The following is a 16,967-nucleotide window of genomic DNA, read 5'->3' as shown; positions in this document are numbered from 1 at the left end:
CATGAAGTAGGTGCAACAATTATAAACAGAATTTGAATATATAGTATAACATATGACCAGGTAAGATTTCCCCCAGGAATGCAAGGTTGGTTGAATATACAAGAATCAATCAATGTGTAATTCATCACGTTAACAAATTAAAAAAGAAAAACCCTAGGATCCACTCAAAAGATGCAGAAAAAGCATTTGACAAATGCCACATCCATTCCTGATAAAAAAAAAAATAGTGTCAGCAAGCTAGGAATAGAAAGGAACTATTTGACCTGATAAAGGGCTTTCATGAAAATCCTACAGTTGATATTAAACTTAATGGTGAAAGACTGAATGATTTACTTCTTAGATGAAGAACAATGAGAAAAGATGTCTGCTGTGACCACAAAAAAACACAGAATGTTTCACCACCACTGAAAACCACAAAACATTGCTGAGAGAAAATAAAGTCAACCTAAATAAAAGGAGAGATATACCTGTTTATAGGTCAGAATATTCAATATTGTTGGGGCGCCTGGTGGCTCAGTCAGTTAAGCATCCGACTCTTAATTTCGGCTCAGGTCATGATCTCACAGTTTGTGGGATCAAGCCCTGAGTCAGGCTCCATACTAAGAGCACAGAGCCTTCTTGGGATTCTCTTTCTCCCTCTCTCTGCCCCTCCCCCTCTCGTGTTCTCTCTCTCTCTCTCTCTCTCTCTCTCTCTCTCTCACACACATACACACACACACACACACACACAAAATGAATAAATAAACTTAAAAAAAAGATTCAATATTGTTTAGCTGTTGCTAAGAGTCAGTTCAATCCCTATCAAAATCCTAGCAGACTCTTTTTGTGAAAAAGCTGATTTCTAAAATTCATATGGAAATGCATAGGGCATAGAACAGCTGTAGTAGTCTGCTAGGGTTGCTCTAACAAAGTACCACAAACTGAGTGACTTAACAGAAATGTATTGTCTCACAGTCCTAGAGGCCTGAAGTACAAGGTCAAGGTGTTGGCAGGGCTATGTTCCATGTGAAGGGACTAGGGGAGGGTCTTTTCCAGGCCTCTCTCTTAGCTTCTGATTTCTACCTTCTCTTCTAGTTTCTTGACTTGTTGCAGTATAACCCAGTCTTCACATGGCATTCTTCCTGCATGCGCATCTGTCTTTGTGTCCAAATTTCACCCTTTGTATGAGAGGACACGGTCATACTGGATTAGAGCCCACCCTAATAACTTTATAGTTACCTCTGTAAAGACCCCATCTCCAAATAAGATCATGTTCTGAAGTATTGGAGGTTAGAACTCCAGTTTATCTTTTTTCTTTTTTTGGTGGGGGGACACTATTCAACCCATAATAATAATCAAAGCAGCTTTTGAGTTGAACAAAGTTGGGGTGCTAATACTTCCTGATTTCAGAACTTACTATAAAGCTACAGCAATAAAGACCCTGTGGTATTGGAGAAAAGAGACCAGTGGAGCAGAAGAGAGATCCCAACATAGACCCACATATATATGGACAAATGATCTTTGACAAAGGCAATTTTGTGGAGGCAATTCAATGGAGAAAGGATTTTTTTTTTCAACAAATGGTGTTAGGACAGTTGGATATCCATATGCAAAAAATAAACATACATCTAGACCTTATAGCATATATAAAAATTAAGTGAAAATGGATCTTAGATCTAAATGTAAAATCTAGAATTATAATGCTTCTAGAAGAAGATGTAAGAGAAAATCTGTGGTTAGGCAAAGATTTCTTAGATGTCACAGCAAACTTCTGCTCTTTGAAAGATGCTGTTAGTGAGAATGAGAAGGCAAGCCACAGATTGGGAGGAAACACATGCACAGCATCTGCCCAAATAAGGATTAGTATCTAGAATCTCTTAAATCTGTTAAAAACTTTGAAAGCTCAGTAATAGGAAAACAAATAACCCAATTTTTAAAAATGAGCAAAGAATTGGAAGACATTTATCCAAAGAAGATACACAATTGGCCAATAAGCGCATGAAAAGATGCTCAACATCGTTACTCATTAAGGAACTACAATCAAAACCACAGTGACATAGCACTTCACACCCGTTGGGATGGCTGTTATCAAATGGACAGGTGATAACAAGTGTGGTTGAGGATGTGGAGAAATTAGAACCATTGGACGCTGCCAGTGGGTATGTCAAACGGTGCATCCACTTTGAGAAACAGTTTGGTAGGCTTTCAAAAAGTTAAACATACAGTTATCATATGACCCAGCAATCCCACTCCTGCGTATTCACCCAAGAAAAATGACAGCTTGTGTCCACACAGAAACTTGTATGCAAGTGTTTATAACAGCATTATTTACAATAGCAAAAAAGTGGAAACAATCAAAATATCCATCAACTGGTGATGTAAACAAAATAAGGTATATCTATACAATGGGACAGTATTAGGCCATAAAATGGAATGAAGTGCTGATATATGATACAATATGGATGAAACTTGAAAACATTATGCCAAATGAAAGCAGACAGACACAAAACACCACATATTGTATGACTTGATTTATGTATGAAATGTTCAGAATAGGCCAATCTGTAGAGACAGGAAGCAGGTTAGTGGTTATCTGGTGCTGGAAAGAAGGATGAAGGGAGGGCAAAATGGGGAGTGACTGTCAAGAAGGACAAATTTCCTTTTTGGGATGATAGAAATGTTCTAAAATTAGATTGTGGTGATCAATGCACAACTCTGTAAATATTAAAAACTATTGAATTATATACTTTAAACAGGTGAACTTTATGGCATGTAAATTGTATCTCAGTAAAGATGCTTCGGGACACCTGGCTGGCTCTGTTGATAGAGCATGCAACTCTTGATCTTAGGGTCATGAGTTCAAGCCCCACATTGGGCGTGGAGCTTACTTTAGAAAAAAGAGAGAGAGAGAAAAAAATAAATCTGCTTAAAAGAATGGTAAAAAATTTGGGGGCGCCTGGGTGGCTCAGTCGGTTGAGCGGCCGACTTTGGCTCAGGTCACGATCTCGCAGTCCGTGAGTTCGAGCTCCGCATTGGGCTCTGTGCTGACAGCTCAGAGCCTGGAGCCTGTTTCAGATTCTGTGTCTCCCTCTCTCTGACCCTCCCCCATTCATGCTCTGTCTCTCTGTGTCTCAAAAATAAATAAGCATTAAAAAAAAAAAAAGAATGGTAAAAAATTTGAACAGCATTTTACCAGAGAATGGATGGCAAAGAAACTCATGAAAAGATGTTCAATGTCAATGCAATTAAAACCACAATTAGAGGGGCGCCTGGGTGGCTCAGTCAGTTAAGCATCCAACTCTTGGTTTCCACTCAGGTCCTGATTTCACAGTTCATGGGTTCAAGCCCTGTGTCAGGCTTTGCGCTGATGGTGCGGAGCCTGTTTGGGATTCTTTCTTTCTGCCCTTCTCCTGATTACTGTATCTCTCTCTCTCTCTCTCTCTCCCTCTCTCTCTCTCTCTCTCTCTCTCTCAAAAATAAATAAATTAAAAAATAAAAAAGCAGTTAGAGTAGCTAAAGTTAAAAAGACTTACTGGGGCGTCTGGGTGCCTCAGTTGGTTAAGTGTCCAACTTCTGCTCAGAGTAATCTCAAGGTTAGTGAGTTCAAGCCCCTCATTGGGCTCGCTGCTGTCAGTGTGGAGACCACTTAGAATCCTCTGTCCTCCTGTGTCTCTGACCCTCCCCCACTCGTGATCTCTCTTCAAAAATAAATAAAACATTAAAAGAAAAGGAAGACCTGGGTGTTGGTAAGATATGGAAGAACTGCAACTCTCCTACTCTGCTGGTGGGGAGATAAAATGCTACAGCCACTTTGGAATACAGAGACTTTCTTAAAAAGGTAAACATATCACTACCCTATGATCCAACTGTTCCACCGTTAGAGGCTGAATTGTGTTCCCTGTTCACTCCCCCGCCCCCACTCCTGTGCCAGTTTACACGTTGGAAGCCTTAACTCCCGTTACCTCAGAATGTGACCTTGCTTGGAGTTAAGGACTTTGCAGAGGTAATCAAATTAAAATAGGTCATTAGGGTAGGCCATAATCCAGTGTGACTAGTGTCTATAAAAAGAGGAAATTTAGACAGACACAAACACAGGGCGAACGCCATGTGAACGTGAAGACGGCCATTTGCAAGCCAAGGGGAGAGGCCTGGGACAGATCTTTCCCTCACGGCCTTCCAAAGGAGCCAGCCCTGGCAAAACCTTCATTTCCCACTTCTAGCTTCCAGATCTGTGTGAGACAATGCATTGCTGTTCCTGAAAGCATACAATCTGTGGTATACACTGCTAAGTACCCAGTGAAAAAGAAAGTGTACAAAAACTTCTAAATGAATGTTCATAGCAGCTTTTTGCAATAGCCCAAGTCTGGAAACAACCCAGCCACCCATCAACAGGTGACTGACAAATTGTGGTAGATTCTATGCAGTGGAGGAGTACTCCCTATAAGAGGGAAGTGAACTACTGATACATGAAACTGTATGCTGAATTTCAGAATGATTCTGATCAAAAGAAGCCAGACCAAAAAAAAAAAAAAAAAAAAAAAAGTATGTCTCGGTGATTACCTGTATAAACACTCCAGAAAATGCAAACTAATCTATAATGACAGAAAGCATGTTAGTGGTTGCCCAGGGAGGGGGAGCAGGAGTAAAAACTTGCTCATTAAAAAAAAAAAATTGTTTAAGTTTGTTTTGAGACAGCATGCACACGTGTGCACAAGCAGTATAGGGGTAGATAGAAGAAGAGACAGAATCCCTAGCAGGCTCTGTGCCATCGGCACAGAACTCAATGCGGGGCTCAAACCCATGAACTGTGAGATCACGACCTGAGCCTAGATCAGGAGTCGACACTTAACCAACTGAGCCACCCAGGTGCCCCTTTCAGGCTTATCTCTTAAATATCAGTAGATCACTGCAGATCCTCTCTCCTTTGCTGTCCTGCCCACTGCTCCCTTGCAGTGTATTCAATAAACCTCCATCTCCTTTAAAAAATAATAAAGGAAGATGGGAAGCTCAGTCAATTAAGTATCCGACTTCGGCTCAGGTCATGATCTCATGGTTCATGGGTTTGAGCCCTGCGTTGGGCTCTGTGCTGACAGCTCAGAGCCTGGAGCCTGCTTCTGTTTCTGTGTCTCCCTCTCTCTCTCTCTGCCCCTCTCCTGCTCATGCTCTGTCTCTCTCTCAAAAATAAACATTTAAAAAAAAGTAATACAATTAAAAATTAAAAATAAATAAATAAATATCAGTAGATAATCCTAGATAATCAGACATCTGATAAAAACCTATGACTGGAAGATAGCGACCAAAGCAAATATAAAAGAGGAATGTCGGGGTGCCTGGGTGGCGCAGTCGGTTAAGCGTCCGACTTCAGCCAGGTCACGATCTCGCGGTCCATGAGTTCGAGCCCCGCGTCGGGCTCTGGGCTGATGGCTCAGAGCCTGGAGCCTGTTTCCGATTCTGTGTCTCCCTCTCTCTCTGCCCCTCCCCTGTTCATGCTCTGTCTCTCTCTGTCCCAAAAATAAATAAACGTTGAAAAAAAAAAAAGAGGAATGTAGAGGAAACAAGGTAATATAGAGAGTGAAAGAAAATTAAAACAAAACAATATTTTCAGAGATGAGACTTGGTATTATAATCATGGAACAAAAATAGGACTGTAAAAAAAAAGACTTCAGAGAACAAGTAAAAGCTTTCAAAAACTAAGTCACAATAACAAATTCTTCTAAAAATTAGAAGTATTGGAAGGTAAAGTTAAGAGAATCTCCAGGTAGTAAAAGAAAAAGTCAAAGAGATACAAGTGGAGAGAAAAGAAAATTCATGGATCAATCCTGTAAATTCAACATTGAAGAAGGAATTCCTGGAGGGGATAAAATTGTCAAATAAATAAGTAGAGAAAATGCCCCAAACCTGAAGAACCCGAGTTTCTAGATTGCAAGTACCTACCCAGAAGCTGAATAAATAAAAAAAAAGAACCATACTGCGAGGTTTGCATTTGTGTAACACTGAGGAGAAGTGAAAGACCCTACAAGTTTCTGGAGAAGAAACAGGTCATGGCCAAAACATTAGGGTTTAGAATATTGTCAGATTTCTATATTGCATCTCTGGGAACTAGAAGACAATGAAGTGTGGCTTCAAAATTTTGGAGGGAGAAAGATTTACTAATTTGAACTTTTTTTTTATTTTTTAAATACTTTTGAATGTTTATTCTTCAGGGAGAGAGAGACTAGCATGAGTGGGGGAGGGCAGAGAGAGAGGGAGACACAGAATCCAAAGCAGGCTCCAGGCCCCAAGCTGTCAGCGCAGAGCCCGATGCGGTGCCGGAACCCATGAGCCATGAGATCGTGACCTGAGCTGAAGTCACACACTCAGCCGACTGAGCCACCCAGGTGCTCCTACTAACTTGAACTTCTAATTTGATTATGTATGTGGGTTAAAAAATATTCTAAATGTCAATAATCTATATGGATAAAATAAGGACATTTCAGTCATTCAAGAGATCAAAAATTTTACTTTCCATATACCTTTTGTCAGGCATTCACTAGAGTATATGTTCCACCTAAACCAGAGACTAAACCATAAAAGAAGACAAAGGATCTGGGGAACAGATGCTCCAGGGTAGGAGAGAGAGCCAGGAATTTCAGAGCTGAAGGGGAAAAGACATCCCTGGCAAAGTGTCAGCAATTTAGCGGCCTAGAAAGCAAACAATCTAGACTGGAACATGAGAAAACCCCTGAGGAATGTCTCCAAGACTGGAATGAAATTGATAGATTACCTGAAGTGTTTGAATTTATTAAGAGGAGATTTACAACTCTGTTGGAGAGTTTGAGGATGAATTAGTGAAAAATACATAATAAATACTAAGCCTCCCCAAAACTGAAAGAAAGTAGTAATTGTTAGTTCTAGGGAAAACAAAGAATTGTACAAGAAAAGCAAATTTGATTATACTGTTCCGTATGATTCAGCTATCTCTGTTATTTACTTAGTTATAGTACTGTTAGCACTGAATATTGATTTGGACAAAAATGGTGTCTTCTGTTGGAAGGACGGGGGAAAAGAGATCCATGTGTGGTGGGGTGGGGGGGGGAGCACGGGGAGTGGTCTGGGTCGGAGGGCAGCAGAGGAGAGTGTTGTTTTTATTTGTAAGCTTGGTGGTATTATTTGACTTAAAATCACATGTATGTAGTACCTCAATAACTTTTTTTTTATCAGATCAGTGATGAGAACATGAAAGTAATGGAGTATAGTCTATTCTTTTAATAATTTGGATAGTAAAGGAAAGGCTAAAAACAAGAGGATATTTGGAGGGTATCACAAGGCCAAAAATAATTTTTCAGAATAGAAGAGCTTATAATGTATTCGTCAGTTGAGGAGTTGGATTTGGTAGAAAGGAAGAAAGACTTCCTTAGACAGTAAGGTCCCGGAGGAGGTGTTGTGACGCAGGTCATGAATGTAGAATATAAGTGGTGAGGGGAGCCTTGCTGAGCAGGGGAGAGGGGGCAGTGGGTGAAGGTGAAGGCTCATCTGCACAATCCTGACAGGAAAACAGGGGCTTTGTGTGAGATAGGCTTTCAGGATGATCTTCTGCATTGTCCTCTTCAGAAAGGACAGGCTAGGGAGGATGCCTGATGGATGGGTTTGGAGTCTGGAGGAGAGTGGAATAGGTACAGAATAAATGAGTGAGGACGGTGGTGTAGGAGGTCAGACATTCATTCATTCAGTTATTCAACCCAGCGCTTACTTAGCACAGGGAAGGCATTCAGAAGGTATGTCGAATGAATGACCCACTAGAAGGGTTGTGTTAGGTTCTGGGATACACAAAGATCCCGTTGTTCCCCTTCAAGGCTCTCCAGCAGAGGGGAAGTGGGTGAACAAAGGGCCGCAGCTGTTGGCTGGGCCTTGCAGGGTAAATGGGAAGGAACACCTTGGGAGGTTGGAGGAGGCAGTGATAGTTGTCGAAAGTGCCTCCTAGAGAAAGTAACTTTTGAACCAGTCTTTGAAGACTGAGTAACAGCTCAGCAGAAAAGACGAAGAAGGGCCTTACAGGCCAGGTGCTGCCATGTGAGCACTGAGGGGAAGTGAACTGGCGTACATTTGAAAAGGAACCAGTTTTGTGACTTCCTCCAGCTATGCTTTGCACTCCTGGAGCAGAAGAGAGAAAGGTAAGGGATTGGTAAGACAGAAACATCCTAACAACAAGTCGGTGTCCAGGAGAAGAATCACTGAAATGCCTGCCAGGAGGCTCTGAATGGACTCTTGAGGACAGAGAACAGCAGACGTAGGAGTTGCAGTGGCTCTTCACAGGTTCACGTGGAGGGAGGGAGGTTTCTGTGACAAACCTCGGTGTGGAGCAGTCCAGGTCCTGCCTGTTTCCTCACTGAATTAGGAAGGAGGTCAGTCTCCTGCTTAGGGTAGGTCTGGTGTGTCTGACTCCTTTAGGCTGAGTCAAGCGTCCTTCCTGTGTGATTGCATTGCTTTTTCACACTCGATGGTGATGTCTTTTTAATTGGAGCATGGCTGACGCAGTGTTCCATGAGTTTCAGGGGATTCCACACGTCTGTACTTATGCTGTGCTCACAAGTGTAGCTACCATCTGTCACCACACAGTGCCCACTGGTTTTTGGTTGTCTTCCCCACTAATCTGCAAGCTTTTTGAGGGCAGAGACTACTGTCTTCGCCTTTATCTCACATATTACCTTGCGTGTAATATGTGCTGAGTAAATGTTTGTTGAATGAATGAATGGTAGTGGGAGAAGGGTGAGGGTAATGGTGCAAGTTTTATGAATAAAAGTCTTGAAACTCCTGCAAATGAGATCAAGGGGGAGGAGTGGTGGAGACCATCACATGAAGTTCTAGTGTTCTTGAAATTTGCAGAAAAAAAGAACGGGAAGTGGCAAGAAGGAGCAGTGTTCTTTCTGGACCATTTTTATTGCCTCCTGAGATGATGGAGGCTGAGAAAAGGTGTAAGCCCTGCTGCAGGAGACCGTGTCTGGGGAAAAGCATTTGAATTGGCACTTAAAGGAATGAGTAGCAATTTGAATTGTATGTGGGCAGAAGGCCAGGGCGGCTAGGCAAATGCTAACAGTATGCGTAAATGAACAGGGGGTTGAAGAGTTGCATGTTCCGCCAGGGCTTCAGAGTGGGTGGGGGAGGCAGAGGCGGATAAAAAGATGGCTTAGACAAATGAACTCAGCATAGGTGTTGGGGCACCACTGAAGAATTTCAAGGGAAGCGATGCAATCCGATTTGCATGTTACAAAGCCCACTTGATGGAAGTGGTTTGGAAGATGCCTTAAAATGAAATGGGACCCGGAAGCACAAAGACCAGTGAGAAGGCTTGTGCAGTAGTGAGGTTTAGAGAAGCTGGCCTTTAACTATGATGGCAGTTAAAGAGAATAAAGAAGGGGTGGTGGAGGGGAGAGCCATTTAAGAGGTGGAAGCCACAATACTTGGTGATTAATAGGATGTGGGGTTAAGGAGGGAACCTTAGATTTTTGTGTGATGACAGGTTTCCCCTGCTATCAGAAAGTAGAGCATTCCTGTGAAATCTTTCGTAAGTCTAAATGTTGCACCAAGCCAAGAAACAGTGACCATTTCTTTATATGGAAAAATCTTGGAGCATTCCCAAATCCAGAAAATAACCGCTCCTAGGCTTTTCTGATACTTTGGGACACGTCTTGCTCACGGATGCTGAGATGCTGACTGTAGTCTCAGGGAAGGAGTTTGGCAATGCCCTTCTTGGGGCTCATGGTGTGCACCGCCTCTACAGCGGGCTGGCTGCAAAACCAATGCTGAACGCTGTTTGGCTTTTTACCTCTTTTTTTGTAAAAGCAAAAATCCTCTTCAGGTTTTTTTTGTTTTTTTTGTTTTTTTTTTTTGGTTAGTGAAAATAGGCCTTTTGTAAAAGTGAAGTGGTATAACACGAACTTTCAAAAAGTGGGGGGATACATGTGTCGGGTTCCTGTTTGGGGAGTTTAGTGAATGATGGTACCATTCGCAGAGATAGGGGATATAAAAAGGAGAAGAAGTTTAAAGACAAAGATATTATTTCATTTTGGAACTTACTGGGCCATCCAAGTGGAGAACTAGTATGCATAACATGGGGGCTGGGGTTAAAGATTGGGAGCCCATGTGGAAGAGATTGTAGAAGCTGTGGGTTCTTTGATCATTACTTCTCTTAGATGATTGTACTTAATTAGAAATTGATTGTAGGATAAACCTTTAAAAAAAAAAAAAAACTAAGCAGAGGCCAAGATGCACAATTCAGAATTCTTTAGACAGCATTCTTAAAGATGAAGGGTCAAAGAAATTTCTATAATATATATAAGTGGGATAATAGTCATTCTTGTCTTTAAGCAAATGATTGAAGGTTGAGGTTCCAAGGAGCTTAACAAACTTAAACAGTTTGTCACCTGTTTTTCCTAATTAAGGCATAACATTTATATAGTTAAGTACATTGTGATTTTTTTTTTTAAAACATAGGTATGCACTCTTGTAACCCAACCAGATCATCTCTAGCTCCTCATAAATTTCCCTCTGCAATCCTGTTTTTATTTCTAGAGTTTTTAACGTCCTAAATGTAACCTTAGGATGGGAGAATCCTCCCTCTCCTTGGCTAAGTCCAGTATGTTGCAGAGTCAGGAATTTCCTAAGAATCAAGTCAGAACCTGGTTTGAATTTTACAGTATGCACAGTGCGTGTCTTTAATTACTCTTGCCTATGCCTCCTCCTGTTTTTAATGGAAATTATGAACACCTCTTGATTTTCCTGTCCTTTCTGAAACTTAGCCTCTAAACTCTGTCCTGTCTTCTCTAGTATTCTTGGGAAATAGAGACTGTGGAGAAGATGACAGAATTGGAAAACCTTTTGTTTTCTTTGGGTTTCATCGTGGTGTATGTTGTCTGTCTTCCAGATTATTAGGTTTTGTAAGAAATAGACTGTATTTTTCTGAGTTGGGAATAGCCCTGTCTGTTTCCTTGAGTACATCTGTTTGATTTTTTAAAATTATGCCTTTCAGGGGGAGTTTTCATGGGACTAATAGTCCCCTTTGTGGAGGTAGCTCTATCTCGGTCACTGATCTTCCAGGTCAATAAGCCATCTGGAATGGTAAAATGCTTTCTTTTTTTTTCACTTTGAAATTTGTATTGAGAAGAAAACCATAGGGAGGAAAGAAACATAGTTAAAAGAATAATTACAAAACAAACACCTAGTTACCTACTACATAGGCCAAGAAATAGAATATAACCACACCCCAGGATCCTCCACATGCCCCTTCCTTATTGAATCCCCTCTCTCCCTTCCTAAGACAATCTCTAGCCTAAATTTGGTATGTCATTCCTTTTTTAAAAATAGTTTTTAAAAACTGTGTATATACATACATGTCTATATACTCGTACGTACATACAGTTTTAAAATGTTATATTTGAACCTTATATAATGGAATTATACTGTGTGTGTATTCTTTTGTGATTTGCTTTTTCACCCAATACTGTGTTTTTATAACACATCTAGGTTGCAGTGTGTAGCTATAGTCAGTCATTTTTATATAGAATAGTGTTTATTCTGTTGTCTGGAAACACCATAGTGTGTATATTTATTTTACTGTTGATGGATATTTGTTCTGGGGTTTTTTTTTTTCTGTTAAAAATAATACTATTAAAATTAAAAATACTAAAAAAATACTATTTTATATGTGTGTAAAAGTTTCTCTAGAATATTTATCCAGAAGTGCGACCACTAGTTTGTACAGTAAATACATAGTCAAGCGTACCAGATAGTGGCAAACTTTTGAAAAGTAGTTGTATCAATTTTCCTTCCCACCAGGAGTGGATGAGTGTTGCTATTGCTCTGTGCCCTTGCCAACACTTGGTATTGCCCAGCTTTAAAAACAAATTTTTTAATGTTTTATTTATTTTTGAGAGAGAGAGACAGAGACAGAGAGCAAGCAAGGGAAGGGCAGAGAGAGGGAGACTCAGAATCTGAAGCAGGCTCCAGGCTCCGAGCTATTAGCACAGAGCCGGACTTGGGGCTCGAACCCACGAACTGCAACATCATGACCTGAACCAGAGTTGGTAGCTTGACCGACTGAGCCACCCAGGTGTCCCAGTATTGCCCAACTTTTGAATTTTAGCCAACCTGGTAGCGGCAAAATTAATTTGCAGTAATTTGCATTTTCCTGGTTGACATGAAACTGAGTATCTTTTCATTTGTGCATGTTCTTCAGTAAAATTCCTACTCAGTTATTTTGTAAATCTTTCAGGTATGTTGTCTTTTTTTTTTTAATTGATTCCTAGCAATTCTTTATTATATTCTGGATGTTAACTTTTGTTACAGTTATGTAAGTTGCAAGTCAACAGTGTTTCCTTTTCTGTTCTGCAAATCTAGGCACCTAAGGAGAGATGCCTTGAGCAAATTTGGCAGTTGAAAGCCACTGGACTAGGCTCCTGTGCCAGACAGTATAGCACAGGGGCCATGTGGTTCTGCACGGGGCAGTCCCTGGAACTTTAAGTGAGTTGCATCTTAGTTACTGACTACTTCTGACCTGTGGTGCTTGCCTTTGCAGGTGGAACAGGAGGATTTTGTTATGGAAGGGCATGGCAAGACTCCACCTCCTGGTGAAGAAAGCAAACAGTGAGTCACAGTTTATTTAAAAAGGGTCCTATTACAGATCTTCAGAAGCACTTTGGTTAAACACGCTGAGAGCGTGTTTGCAGAGGATGTATATGTTGGGTACATTGTGGAGCTCACCAGTTGCTTTGGTGGATATTAATGCATAGTTTCTATTTATAGACAGACTAACTGGAGGGACAAGAAAGTTGGCTTTGTAGATTTTCACACTTGACTAATCAAAATTTGTGTTACACTTTAGCAAAGGCTTTAAGGCTCAGGATGTTCCAAATTGAACTAATTCAGTCTGGTTGATTTCCAAAGAAAGTTTAAGATGGTATATTCTTTTCTTAGCTATGTCCTTAGGAAGTACGCTAAATTAATAGACTGTCTTCCCTGCATTCCAAGTGTGAATTTATTTGAAATGTACTTCCTGAAATTCTATTCTATTTAGTTATTTATACTTCTGTTCTTTGTTTAAATAACAAATTGTTTCCCGAAAGGAACAGGAATATAAATAATATAACTTAGCCAACATTCTAAATTATTCAAGATCTCTCCCCTGACTTCTTAAAGAGTGATCAGTTTTAAATCTGAAATTGGGAGTCCTCGGGTAGCTTTTTGGTGACTGGGAATAGATTTTTTTTTTCCTCCCTCTGCCACAGAACTTGAAAAATTGTGTTGCAGAGAAGACTGGTGTTTCATTTGCCCTTTTAAAGGAAAAACAGTTAAGACTGCCTTGAAATACTGACATGACTACTATTTTTTATTCAGACAGTAGTCTCCTAAGTTGAATGGGATAGCAAGTGATTCATGGAATTTACCGAAAATCCATAGGGAGAAACTCCTCTCTCATCTTTTTTTTTTCCTTCCTAGAAAATAGTTTAGTTTTGATCTGTCTTATGAAAAGTATGTCTCCGAAACCCTTAGGAATGAATTATGCAGAATATATTATGCTGCCATGAGGCCAGGTTCATTAAAGGAGAATGTTTGTCTTGTATTTGTTGTGAATGGAAACCAGGATATTTTCACAGCTGGTTTAATTTGCTAACCAGGCAGTTTTAAAAATAGCTTACAATATAAATCCTAACTTTGCTGTGTTCTGTGAAATGCACTTATATTCTACATGGGCTCATGGAATCAGTTCATCTTTAGCAAAGTAGAATGCCAAACATCTAGTCCCAGTGAAATCACAGGAACATTTCAGATGCATCTCCCTGTCCTCTTGCCCACTCCCCCAGCCCCACCCTCTGGTCAGAGGTCTTACAATGTAAAAATCATAGTTCCTATTTGATGAGGGTGTTCTGTGTGCAAAGCACTTTGCTTAGATGCTGTGTATGTTCTCTCCATTCATTATAGTGTACCCTTTTACTCGGAGATCACGGTAGGTAACTTATCCATGGGAATGCAGCTTGAAATGGAAGTTAGGATTTGAATCTGGATCTTTCTGACATTACAGTGTTTTATAATATCTCCCTGACCCAAATCCTCTGCCAGCCTTGGGAGCTGTGTTCCTGAAAAGTACCGTGGTTAGCAAAACTGTGCAGTTGTTAAGATCAAAGTCTCAGGGATAAGAGGGAGTTGGGGGAAATAATGAAAATGGCATTAAGCCTATTTTTGAAACACAGATGAAGGTTCTGTTCTCTAGAGGGTATCCATTTCCCAAACAAACCAGTCTTTATCTTTAAAAACCTGCTCCAGTAGCCCCTATCCTGTATCAACTTCTTTACGTATTCAGGAAGCACTGCTGGGGCAGATTCTCCCACAAGTTTTATGTTATACAAACGGTGCTTCTTTTTAGAGAGCTTCAGACAGGCTGGTGGACTTGCGTTGTGTCCTTACCTTGTTTTGTTTTCTGAGTCTCATGGTGCCTTTTCACAGATGAATCCTGTTGTGTTTTGCTTCTGGTTTTTTTGTTTGTTTGTTTTGTTTTGTTTATTTTTTTCCTGGTCCTGGTCTGCTGTCCTATATTGTAATGACTCTTCTCACTAGGCACTCCTCTCATAGACCTGTCTACCTCTTTGGTGGGAGTGGGTAGCAAAGGTGATGTGTTCATTTGTTTGAGGCAACAAAATTTAAAAGATATACATATGTATACACACACACACACACACACACACACACACACACACACACACACACATTGCATCTTAGAAGTGTAGTTGGCAGAGGATGATAAACTCCTGGACAGTAGGATCAAGGAACTGAATACTACGTTCTAGATCCTGGAAGTGTACACATTGCTGAATGACTTATGAAATTCCGACTTATTCTTTTATTTTTTAAATTATAAAAATAATACAGTTGGCTCTTGAACAACATGGGTTTGAAATGTGCAAGTCCATTTATACATGGAATTTTTTTAAGTTTATTTATTTTTAGTAATCTCTACGCCCAGCATGGGGCTTGACCCCAAGATCAAGAGCCACACGCTCCAAAACTGAGCCAGACAAATATGGTACCATGCTGTAAATGTACTTTCTCTTCCTTATGATTTTAAAACATTTTCTTCACTAAATTCCTGAAACCAGTATTACACTAAATCTTAACTAACTAGAATTTAAATAAAAACTGGAAACAAAAATAAAATAAAACATGTTCTTTTCTCTAGCCTACTTCATTGTAAGAAACCAGCATAGAATACATGTAACAGAAAAAATAGGTGTTAATTGACTGTTTATGTTATCAGTAAAGCTTCCAATCAACAGACTATTTGTAGTTATGTTTTGGGGGGTTAGAAATTATTCACAGATTTTCAGCCATGCTGGGGAGTCAGTGCCCCAAACCTCCATGTTGTTCAAGGGGCACCTGTACACGATTGTCATGAAACATTCAAATGGTAAATGTAGACACAGAAATAAAACTGAGACTCTCCTTTTACCTTTCTTCCCCTCCTGATCTTTGTAAATATTTTCTGTATATTTTATTTATTTATTTATCCATTTGTTTATTTGTTTGTTTATTTACTTTGAGAGAGACAGTGCAAGTGGGGGAGGGGCAGAGAGAGAGGAAGAATCCAAAGCAGGCTCTGCACTGTCAGCGTAGAGCCTGATGTGGGGCCCAAACTCACAAAACTACAAGATAATGACCTGAGCCAAAATCAAGAGTTGGATGCTTAACTGACTGAGCCCCCCAGGTGCCCCTGTTTTCTGTATATTTTATTTATTTATTTATTTTTTAATTTTTTTTTCACCGTTTATTTATTTTTGGGACAGAGAGAGACAGAGCATGAACAGGGGAGGGGCAGAGAGAGAGAGGGAGACACAGAATCGGAAACAGGCTCCAGGCTCTGAGCCATCAGCCCAGAGCCCGACGCAGGGCTCGAACTCCCGGACCGCGAGATCGTGACTTGGCTGAAGTCGGACGCTTAACCGACTGCGCCACCCAGGCGCCCCTTTCTGTATATTTTAAAACAACAACTAAATAGGGATTTATTTTTTCCCCAACATAATTCTTCTGTGACTTGCTTTTATAATTTGCCATCTTTCACAGTCTACTTCATGCTCTTAATGCAGAATGTTCTGTTGAATGGATGGACTATAATCATTCTTCTCTAATTAGATGATTTGGTGGTCTCTAGTTTGATTACTACAAATAATACTTTATTGAACATCTTTATTTTTATATCTTTATTCACAGATGTATTTCTGTAGAATAAATTTCTAGAGATGGAGCTGTTGGTTCACGGGATGTATTTTTAAAAATATTTTTAAATATATTTAAAAAAATTTTAATGTTTATTTATATTTGAGAGAGAGAACCAGTGGGAGAGGGGCAGAGGGAGACAGAAACAGAATCCAAAGGAGGCTCCAGGCTCTGAGCTGTCAGCACAGAGCCCGACGCGGGGCTGGAACTCACAAGCCATGAGATCATGACCTGAGCTGAAGTTGGACGCCCAACCAACTGAGCCACCCAGGCGCCCCCACGGGATGTACTTTTTTTACATGGAGGTAGTTGCTATCAAATTGCCTTCTGAGAAAGCACCACCTATGATCCTTTCCATCAACGGTGCATGAGAATGTCCATTTCTTCTCCCCTTTGATGACAAAAAAATTTTTAGCCTTAAATTTTTGTCACTCTTGTATTTTATTATATATATGTATATATGTATATATATATATTTTTTTCAAGTAATCTCTACACCTAACGTGGGGCTTGAACTCACAACCCTGAGATCATGAGTCGCATAATCCACTGACCGGGCCAGCCAGGCACCCCTAATATTTAATTGTTTTAATTTGTACTTTTCTGCTCACTAATGAGATGGAATATCTTTTGTTAGTTTATCGGCTGTAGATTTTTCAATTTTATGTATCACTTATTTGCATATTAGACCCATGTTTCTATTGGATTATTTGTTTTGATAGTTTTGTAGGAACCCTTTATATATTTTT

At 40.1% G+C, this 16,967-nt stretch overlaps 1 protein-coding gene across 5 annotated transcripts in view; it reads left to right on the top strand.

Annotated features, from left to right (window-relative positions):
* The window catches only part of TNRC6B (trinucleotide repeat containing adaptor 6B), a 248,718-nt gene that overhangs the window by 83,064 nt on the left and 148,687 nt on the right, over positions 1–16,967 (top strand). For all 5 annotated transcript variants that reach the window (XM_040490760.1, XM_040490759.1, XM_040490757.1 and 2 more), the window contains one exon: positions 12,530–12,597. In XM_040490760.1, the coding sequence (XP_040346694.1) occupies positions 12,551–12,597 (47 nt within the window). In that variant the 5' untranslated portion in view covers positions 12,530–12,550. The remainder of the gene's footprint in view (positions 1–12,529; positions 12,598–16,967) is intronic.

The sequence above is a fragment of the Herpailurus yagouaroundi genome, unplaced genomic scaffold (genome assembly GCF_014898765.1).
Source record: "Herpailurus yagouaroundi ecotype Mexico unplaced genomic scaffold, PumYag 182, whole genome shotgun sequence".
Taxonomy (NCBI): Eukaryota; Metazoa; Chordata; class Mammalia; order Carnivora; family Felidae; genus Herpailurus; species Herpailurus yagouaroundi.
The sequence above is the reverse complement of the archived record's forward strand: the minus strand, read 5'-3'. Positions and strand labels throughout refer to the sequence as shown.